General features: G+C 35.1%; 1 protein-coding gene and 1 pseudogene across 15 annotated transcripts in view; both read left to right on the top strand.

Moving 5' to 3' along the window:
• PPIP5K2 (diphosphoinositol pentakisphosphate kinase 2) overlaps positions 1-10837 on the top strand; it is a 96094-nt gene that overhangs the window by 7988 nt on the left and 77269 nt on the right. For all 15 annotated transcript variants that reach the window (XM_045285092.1, XM_013005661.2, XM_030888918.2 and 12 more), the window contains exons 2-5: positions 2128-2529; positions 3804-3999; positions 7209-7299; positions 8944-9029. In XM_045285092.1, coding sequence (XP_045141027.1) covers positions 2416-2529; positions 3804-3999; positions 7209-7299; positions 8944-9029 — 487 coding nt within the window. In that variant the 5' untranslated portion in view covers positions 2128-2415. The remainder of the gene's footprint in view (positions 1-2127; positions 2530-3803; positions 4000-7208; positions 7300-8943; positions 9030-10837) is intronic.
• Positions 9307-9893, top strand: LOC101661195 (annotated as a pseudogene).

Genomic DNA, 10837 nt, shown 5'->3' with positions numbered 1-10837 from the left:
CTCTGCGGTTAGGTGGTGGAAAATAATTTGAGCTGTATTTATGAAGTCTGCGTACATATGGTCTTCGTGGTCTTTGTGCTCTGGTGAGTTAATTTCATGTTTTGTTAGCTTGTGTATGTGTGTGTGCATATATACACAGTACATACATGAACCGCTATGTGCTAATTTTCTACCTTTAGTATCTGCTCAGGGACCCTTGCTGGTGTAGCGGGTTATGTGTTGGGATGCTAACCATGAGGTCAGAAGTTCAAATTCACCAGCTGCTTCCAGGAAGAAAGATGAGGCTTTCTACTTCTGTAAAGATTTGCAATCTACAAAATCCATGAGGGTAGTTCTCCCTTGCCAGATAGGGTAACAATGAGTCAGAATGGACTTGAGAGCCGAGAGTTTGTTTACTTGTTCACTTGGTTTTCAGTATCTGCTCAGATCAACATTGTTTAAATAATGTAATATTTATACTGTTATAGCATATTTCACTAAACATATAATTAGTGTCCTTCCCACACTTAAATAGGGTGTTGGTTGACTCCTCCTGATAAACCATAAGGTATGTAAGAAAAAGGTCATATTTCAGCTTTTTATCTACTATATCAACCAAAACAGGTAAATAGTATTTATTGAATAAATATATTAATTTCAACAAATACTGAACACTACTCCTGTTGTGTGCCATGTTGGCCATGGGCTTGGTTTACAATAATTCCTATAGGAGCTAAGGTTAACTGAGTGCTTAGTATATATGTTACTTACCAAATACCTTAATTGTACTTACCTTAGTCTTCACAGAGTTGAACTACCTAAACTCACTGCCATCAATTTGATTCTAATTCAGTTACAGGCTACTATATAAGTTCTTTGTAGGTGAAGAAACTGCTACTGAGAAGCAAGCATAAGTAGCTAGTTATGTAGTGGCAGGTTTAAACAGATATAGCTGATTCCAAAACACATGCCCTTTCCTCTCCTGAAATAAGGGCTAGCATTAGATAGAAGGAGAAATAGGAAAGATACTTGCCACTTGATAACAAAAGAACAGATTGACTTACCTGATTTACCTGCTTACAGCAAGTTGTATAGTAATTGGAAACTTTCTTCTGTTCTTTTTAAGCCAACACTTTTTACATGTAAAAGAGAGTAAGAGAAATAGAAATGAAAGATACTGCTTTATTAAGTAAATTACATTTGTTTTCACCTTTTAAGCCCAAATTGTTTTAAATTTTCATAACACTCTGAGCAAGATAATTCTACAGATGGGTAAGCCCCAAAACTAAGCTTGCTTCTGTCAAGTTCATTCTGACACATAGTGACTGTGTGTAGGGTTTCTGAGGCTGTAAATCTTTCTCCTGAGGAATGGCTGGTGGCTAACACTGACTTTGCAGTTAACAGTTCAAAACTTCCCAGACAGCACGCCTCTAATTAAAGTGGTATTACAACTTTAGGAATAGGACTTGACGTTGTATTTTCTGGTTCTATCTAGCAAATCAATTAGTACATCTTAAGAATATTTGATTAATTTCATATATATTTTTTAATTTCATATATTACAAGTAATAAAACAAAAATTTTGATATGTAGTTTCATCTTGGTAGATAGCTTTAATATGACCAACTAGGAAGTGCATATAAAGTTTGGTAACAACCATTTCAAGGTTATGTTGCTGTTAATGGTGGCTGTGCTCCCTGAAAAGCCCTTTTGCAAACTGAACTCATGTGAACTCTGGTCCTTAAAAAGTTGATTTTATTTTATTTCAGATTGATATTGAACTGTAAATTATTTTAAAAGTTGCATTGCATTTTAATCCCTTTTCACTTTTATTCAAATATTAAAGAACTGTAGGTTAAGGTACTTAGCTTTTAAAGCAATTGACTTATAATTCGAGTGCTTTACTCCAAATTTACAAGATATTGTTAGATGGAGAATTCCTCATTCTTTGTATCAGTTTTTCATATTGCTGAAGTGCATACTGCCAAAGAGCAAAGTCTTAATTTCTTAATTTTATGGAAGGGAAAGTATTTTCATTTTAAAGATGCATATCAAGTTATTGTGAATTTATACTTACCATTTACAGTTATTTTGAAATGAATGCTTTTGAAGTACCGTCTCCAAAATTAATTTTTTATTGCATTTTAGGTTAAACCAAAATTGACTGTATCAACTCAGGAAAACAGTAGCCTTACTGTCTGTTCATTAAACTGCAGCAACAACTTAAATTTCAACAGTGGAGCAATGATATCAGAGAACAAAAGAACATTTTCCAACTTACTGTCATCACAATTTCAAGTGATTATATAAGCAGAAACAAGCTGCCACAAACCTATGTGTCAGCTAACTAGAAACAGAATGCTTTCTTCTAATCCTGCTTGTTTATGAGAGTTTTAGTATAGATAATTTACTTTGTATATATTAAATGAAATAAAAATGAGTGAAATTCCAAGGTTTTTTGTTGGACCTGAAGATACTGAAGTAAATCCTGGAAATTATCGACATTTCTTCCACCGTGCAGATGACGATGATGAAGAAGATGATGAGTCTGTAAGTTCTTTGTTTGGTGAGAGAAGACTAGTATAGGCTTTGTATTGCTCTTAATGCCCATTAATATGGATATTTTCCATTTTGAACATATTTTTTCACAAAGAATTTTCTGGAAATGTTGAAAACCATAAGAGTATATTTTGGTTCATGGGTGAGATTACTGAACCTATTATACTTCAAGAAATAAAAATTAGGGATCAGACTAGTTGTTTAGTGATGACTACTTAGTAAAAAAATGACGAGAATCATGAAGTGATCAGGACCATAAAGCAAAAGAATTTCTTGTATATAAGAATATATAATAAGTATATCAAGTTATAGAACTAGAAGGAAATAATATTAAAGGAACTGAAGAAGGCACTTATTTAGTCAGTTTAATTAAGTTAATCATATCAATGTAAGTGCTGGTTGACCTGAAGATATCCCTGCTTATTAATAATTCAGAAATCTACAAACTGGCTAAAAGTCAATGCTATGTTGACTACTCCCTGCTTGGTGGACGTGTGTGTGTTTTAAGCCAACCTGTTGGTCTTATTCTCTGACAGCCTGAATCTATATCCTTACTGGATCTTCAGTACTAACATGTATTTATTATGTTCATTTAGCCTTAGTTACTTTAGTACTTTACTTTTAATTTTCATCTTTGTTTCCATTACTTGTATTTTAATAAGCAGAGGTTATTAAAGTTATTTAACAACATTTTTAACAGTGTAATTACACATATCTAAAAGGCAAATTTTACAGTCACTTTTGAAACGTTCATGTAGAGTGGATTATCAAATATCTGCCGACACCTCTATTAATAGCCTGTGTTATTCCAAAATACCCTTGCAAATTCCCTCTACCAACCAAATAATATTCAAGTTCAATCAGAAAAATTAGTTTAATACTGTACAGCTTTGTAGTCAGGCGTAGTCTTCTACTTGAAGGAAGGTAATTTTTCTCTCACTCCAGGTCACCTTTTTACTTGAATTACAAAGGTTTTTTACCTTTTTCTGGTGCAAGGAGAACAAGTGAATGCTAGAGACAATGAAGGAAGAGTATTTGTTTAAGTTTGAAATCTGATATAAAGTAGTAGCTATATTCTGGAAGTGTTTATTTTAGGTTTTTCTCCAAATCTTTAAGTATTATGACATTTAATTAACATTTCTTGTTAATGTCTCACTTATATTGATTCACTACATTGTTTCATTTATTTCTGGAAAAGATTAAGATAGCTGTATCTTGAAGTTTTTTGTATTATGCCATGATTTTCTGTTTCCTTTGTGTTTTAGCCACCAGAAAGGCAAATTGTGGTTGGAATTTGTTCCATGGCGAAGAAATCCAAATCCAAACCAATGAAGGAAATTCTTGAACGGATCTCCTTATTTAAATATATCACAGTAGTAGTATTTGAAGAGGATGTTATTTTGAATGAACCAGTAGAAAACTGGCCTTTATGTGATTGTCTTATTTCATTCCACTCTAAAGGTATTAAAAATTTTTTTCCCCTAAAGGTATTAAAAGCAGGGGAGAGACCCTTAATCCTTCCTGATTATGAAACTGTTAAGTATTAATGGTTGAAATTTGGTGGGGAAAAAAAAAAATCCCAAAAAAGAATATTAAAATTACATATGTTGGTCTCTAACAGATAAGTGTTAACATTGTGATGTATAAATCTGTTTTTCCAGTCTTTGTGTGTGTGTGTTTACAATCAAATACAGTGTTATATATAATTTTACATTTCCTCTTCACTATTAGGTATATCAAGAATTCTTCCCCCTCCATCTTATTTAGAAACATTATTTTTAATGACTGAATAGTGCATCATCCTGTGAATGAATGTTCCATAGTATGTGTCAGTCTCTTAATGCTACATAGTTTTAAGTTTTTCACAATTAAAATAAGATTTTGATGAATTCTTTGAATGTATATCTTTACATCTCTAAATTTCTTGGGATAAATTCTTTGAATTATAATTTGTAAGCTTATATGGTTTGCTATATAGAAAATGACCTATCATTTCTCATATGCTTATACATATTTATTCTTTATTTCCTATGAATTTTAATATTTGAAACTTAGATCTTGGTATCTTTTAATAATAAATATGAAAATTAAGTTAAGCATAATTATGTCAAGGAATTTAAACATGAAACAGAATTATTTTATAATATATATCTGAACATTTATAACCTGAGAACCTCTGTAAATTACTTGAATCTCACATAATTGATATTTAAAAGATATGCTCTTATTTATAAATCTTTTAATATTGAGCCCTCACAGCAGGAGTCCTGGTGGTGCTTTGGGTTAGGCATTGGACTGCTAACCACAAAATCAGTGGTTCAAACCCGCCAGCCGCTCCAGGGGAGTAAAGGAAGCTGCCTACTCCCTGAAAGATTTGTAGTCTTCGAAACCCTATCAACTCACTGCCACTAGGTTTGGTTTTGTTACCAAAATATCTAGTCCTGATCTGTGTGAAAGTTTCACAATAGTTAGATGTTCAAAAAGATCTCCTTCGACAAGTAGTGGGGAGGGCAGGGTTGATAAAATTTCTGGTAGCGTAGTGGTTATGTGTTGGCTGAGAAACCACCAGGCTCTCCTCCAGAGGCTTTCTACTCCCTTGAAGAGTTACAGTCTCGGAACCCATAAGGGCGGTTCTAACCTGCTCTCTGGTGACTACGAGGCATCATCATCTCGATGGCAATGAGGTGGTTTGGTTGGAGGATATAGCTTAAATTGATTGTCATTATTTCATAAAGAACCCAAGGCTCAGATATTTGTGTACTAAACCCCTCATTGCTTAGTCTGAGGGGCATTTCTTTCCTTACCAACACAGGCTTCAAAAGATATTTACCTATAAAAATGAAATCTTTATAAGGTCATGACCCAGATACCGTTTCTGACTAAGGAAAATATTCCTCTTGAAGAACAAATCTTGTTTAGTGGACCTTCAATTTTGCTTCATTTCTAAACTTCATTATGCCCTTTCCTGTTTAAACTGCTCATAACACTACAAAATACAGTGTATTTGCAAATATAATGAAATTAAATCTGGAAATTCTGTGTATTTGTTGATTCCTCCCTTCCCCGCCACCGCCCCCCCAGTGGCAGTGAGTTTTTTATAGATAATATATTCATTGAAATATCATTTACAGAATAATAATAATAGGTAACAGTTACTGATCACTTTCTATTCCAGGCACTGTGCAAAGTTCTACATTCACTATTTCATTTATTCCTTCAAAAACCCTTCTAGCTAGTATGGGTATAATGTCTGTTTACAGCCAAGAATTAGGCCTTAGAGATGCTAGATCTTAGAGAAAAGTAAAGCCAAGATTTGAACCATGTACGGGTTCTTAACTGCCTCTCTTAATGTACATTGATGTACAAAATTAGACTTTAGTGTTAATAGAAATAATCACAAATTTAAAACCATATTTTAGACCTCTCCTTGCTATATCTGCCATTTCATTTGTTTCCATTTAATTAGCATTTTTGTTTGATCATTAAATTCTGATAACTTTGATCTAGCAATAGTGTGATTCTGCTTATTTGTATTATATAAACATATCTTATAGGTGAACTCATTTTGTTCTTGCTTTTTAAATTTTAGACGAAACATACAAAAAAATCTCAGGGAAAAGAAAATATTAAAAACTGAAACAAATTTAAAATGAGTCAAAAGGGGAATCAGATAAAGGCGAATTATATTTTAACTTTAGTACATCTGTCATAATTGACTTTATAATACCCTCTGTCTGATAGTAAGGCTATTTACATCTCGCATCTATGTTCAGCGGGGATTCACTGGAGGCTTAATGCACATGGGGACCCTGCAAATGGATTTTGGGCTTCCATATATAGCCTTCTGCAATTCAGGTGTTCACAATTTAAGCTCTGATACCATTCCCTCCTTGGGATTTGGGTTTTACTTTTTAAGATCTTTCAATCATACAGACTGGTGTTCTTCCATGTGTACTTAGTTGATGCCTCACTCAGGTGGCTTGCTTGTTTTAAGACAAGCCTTTAAGACATCAGATTCTTATTTGTTCTGATAGATGGGCACCATCTGGTTCTTTACTGCACTTTGCTATAGCAACTGTATCTTTAATGATCGCTTTATGGCTCGGTGAGCATTGAGCAGGGTCATGTCATAAGAACTAATTGTTCTTAGATTGGTGCTAGAATTAAGTGTTAGCCCCAAATCCACTCATATATCTATGCTTTATATTTGTCCCTGGTTCTTTCCTGATGTTATTAAAGGCGGATAAGTTCTTTGAATTATCAACTCGTTTATGTATATAGACATTAACATTTCTAAATGAAAATATCTATTGAGTAGATATTTTCAAACCCAGATGATTATGGTGCTTTTTATGATACTTGAGCTTTTTGTAATTAGTTTTTTCCTTGATGTGAGGTAATCTTATCTTTTATCAGGTAACTAATAAGCAGGTATTAACATATCAGTGCTCTAATTTGTTTCTGTCACTACTGGATTATATTTTTTCAGTGAAAGTAGCTAGTAGAAAGTAAGATATGTATAATAGTATAAGGTAAATCAAGGTTTATGTGTCATTCCTTTTAGAAAGTTGTTATATGCATAATGAAATTATTTTATGAGAGGAGGCATTCAAATTGATAAATTTAACTATTTTGAGATTGTACAGATTTTAAATAATATGTGTTTTTAGGATTTCCATTGGACAAGGCAGTTGCCTATGCAAAACTCAGGAATCCATTTATAATCAATGACTTGAATATGCAGTATCTCATACAAGATAGGTGAGTGGTCCAATTGGCTCAATTAAGGGAAAGAACATTAGTATTTAGTAGCTACTCTATGATGACACTGCTAACCACAGGTTGGTGGTTCAAAATCACCAGCAGCTGTATGGGAAAAGGATGAAGCTATCTGTGCCTGTAAAGGTAATAACCTCGGAAACATCATGGAATCAATGGGAGTGGGTTTGGTATATGGTAACATGATTAGGTGTGGACTGCTAACCACAAGGCAGGTGGTTCAACCCACTAGCCTCTCCATGGGAGAGATTGAGATGGTCTCTTCCTGCAAAGATTTTGTCCCAAACTTTATGTATGGTTGCTAGACATGGCGTCAGAAGTTTTCACACACATTAATTCATGCTCAGAAATAGGTATTTGCACTCAGTTTTACAGATGAAGAAGTTTGGAAATCGGGATTAATTTACCCAATGCCACAAATACTTCAAGTAGTAAAAGAAGACTTAAACCAGATGTTGAATTTCCAGAGCCTTTTATATTATGTAAAAATCTGGACAATTTTTACTCATTATGACTACATTTTTTTAGATGGTGCAGTATACTCATTCTGAAAAATATTCTACCATGCACTTTAGCAGGCCCAAAGCACACATTTTTAAGATAAAATATAAAGTGTGGGCCTATTAATGCATTTCATATAATTCACACTTCACTCTGATGGCTGTCCTTTTAGTTGCACTAGCATTCTGTTTTATTGTGTGTTAGCATTACAACCTGAATGTCTGATAACACTTGGTAAAATACAAAGCCCTGCTTTTCTATTTTTTGATTTTTCCTCCAACTACAATTAGTAACACTGTTAATGTCTAAAAGTGTAAAAATATTTCCCTTAAGCTTATGCTATAACATGTATGAGCATGTGCTTGTGAATTTCAAGAAGTTTGGAAAATAACAGTGTAAATGAAAGACATTTAATCATCCTATAGCTACCATATTTTTCCCTTTAGAAATTAATACATATACTCTCACCTTCTATAAAATTGAGATCACTTTCTCTTAGAACAGTGGTTCTCAACCTTTGTAATGCCTCGAACCTTCAATACAGTTCCTCATGATGTGGTGACCCCCAACCATAAAATTATTTTTGTTGCCACTTCATAATTGTAATTTTGCTACTGTTATGATTTGGGTGACCCCTGTGAAAGGGTCGTTCGACCACTAAGGGGGTCATGACCCACAGGTTGAGAACCTCTGTCTTAGAATATTGTAAATATCTTTATCACATAAATATTGTTTAGGTATAAGGTTTTTAGTAGTTAGATAATAATCTCTTGAAGAGCTATTTCAACTCTATTTAATTATATCATAGGGTTCCAAATTTACTTGGATTTGCACTCCCTTTCCAGAAAAAAAAAAAAAACAGAAAAACTCAGCACCCCTTTTGGCAATTAAAACCTTTTGTATGGTAGCCCATAATCCAGGATAAAGTATTAGCACCTGTTTTTATAGCATCCCACCCAGGGGGCAGTATCAGCCTACTTTGAGAAATGTTGATTTGCATATATTTAAATACATTTACATTTCACGTTTTGAAAATGAAAAGACCTACAGTAACAATATACTATAAGAAAAGTAAAATAATAGATTCACTGAAAACAGAGTAATGTGGATTTTTTTTCCCTTTAGGAGAGAAGTGTACAGTATTCTTCAAGCTGAAGGTATTTTACTTCCTCGGTATGCAATTTTAAACCGTGACCCAAATAATCCCAAAGGTAAGAGTATTAGATTTAAATATGCTGTCTTCTGCAACTTGACTTGCTTTTAAGATATTTTCCAAGTAAATGGAATAAATTTTAAGAATTTGTAGTATTCAGTTTTTTCCCCTTGCGATATAAATAAATATATTTAATTGAAATGTCACACTGGATGAAATAGCTTCTTCTTAATAATTTGGAAGGGGAGCTGAGGCAGTAGTGGCTGAAGCGGCAGCGGTAGTGACAGTGGCTCCGGAGATGCACTGCTGGTCATGGCCTCTGCCCCAGTGCCACCATGGTCACCCTCACTGAGCTGCTGGTGCACCTGGCCACGGCCTCTGGCTACTTCGTTAACATCGATGCACATGCCGAGGAGTGCTTCTCAAGCCGGTCACCTCGGCACCAAGATGGGCCTCATCTTTGAGGTGGCTGAGGGCGGCTTTCTGGACATGGATGTGGAGATCACAGGGCCTGATAATCAAGGGATCTACCAAGGAGTCCCAGAGTCCAGTGGGAAATACACATTTGCTGCTCACATGGATGGAACACACAAGTTTTGTTTTAGCAGTAGGATGTCCACTATGACTCCAAAGGTAGTGATGTTCACCATTGACATTGGGGAGGCCCGAAAGGATAAGACATGGAAACAGAAGGTCACCAGAACAAGCTAGAAGAAATGATTAATGAGCTAGCAGTGGCGATGACAGCTATGAAGCACGAGCAGGAGTACGTGGAGGTAGGAGAGAGAATCCACAGAGAATCAAGGACAACATAAACAGCAGAGTGGTCCTATGGTTCTTGGAAGCTCTTGTTCTAGTTGCCTTGACATTGGGACAGATCTACTACCTGAAAAGATTTTTTGAAGTCCTGAGGGTTGTTTAAAAAGAGCCTTTTTCTTCCTGATGATCCTAAGCTCATAATTCACTATTGACCAAAAGCCCTGGTCACAATCATGTTGTTAGTCTCTCTGTTTGCCTTTTCTGCACTGTCCATTTTACTTCTGTTTTTCGTGATTCATAGATACTGGGGGTGTGGGGATCACCTTTTTAGGGAGTTGACATTTGGCTGGCATTGTTTCTTATTTGAATTCTGCCTCCATTGTCCAAGCCCTTGCAGAACTCAAGCACTGGAAGTGAAATGTAGGTGTGGCATCCTTAGGTCTCCTTTTGTTTTGTGGAGGTCCCACATCTGTGCCTCAGGACAGTTATGATGGCTTTTGTTGAGCTCCTAGAAGAAACAACAGGCTGAGTCCTGACACTTGCTTCCCAGCTAAATGGCCGAAATCTCTGAGTTAGGAGTCTGTCACCATGATTGGGCACTTTTAGATATATTCTGTACCTTATTTTTGCTTTAAAATAAGACAACACATTACCCCCTGTCCCTACACCCTTCTTCTTCCCTAAATGTTTTACCTTGAACCTTAGGACTCATTCACCTCTACTTAAATTGTTGACACAGACAGCTAGTAACCACTTTTGGTTCCTCCCAAACTTCGTAAGAAGTTCAAGCTCATCTCTGCGAGTTTGGGTGAAATGGTAGCTTTTTTTTTTCTTGTACTGGCATGTCCATGTTCTCCATTCTTGCCACCTAGAAATTGTAGGCTCACATACTTGGAAAGATCTGGATTTCTAATGCCAAAGGGTTAAAGCCTCTTGGATTTCATTGCGATGATATACAGCCACTATTTTATTTTGGTCAGTGGCATTTTGGGCCACTGTTTAATTAGGGTTCTGAACATTAGTGTCAGTTTTTGGGTTTCTGGTTTTATTTCTCCTGGGCTTTTTCTTTTGGCACATGTGGATTTTGTTTGATGTAAAATGAAATGC

The sequence above is a fragment of the Echinops telfairi genome, unplaced genomic scaffold, assembly GCF_000313985.2.
Source record: "Echinops telfairi isolate 266 unplaced genomic scaffold, ASM31398v2 ScPeMD7_7469;HRSCAF=8507_1, whole genome shotgun sequence".
Taxonomy (NCBI): Eukaryota; Metazoa; Chordata; class Mammalia; order Afrosoricida; family Tenrecidae; genus Echinops; species Echinops telfairi.
The sequence above is the reverse complement of the archived record's forward strand: the minus strand, read 5'-3'. Positions and strand labels throughout refer to the sequence as shown.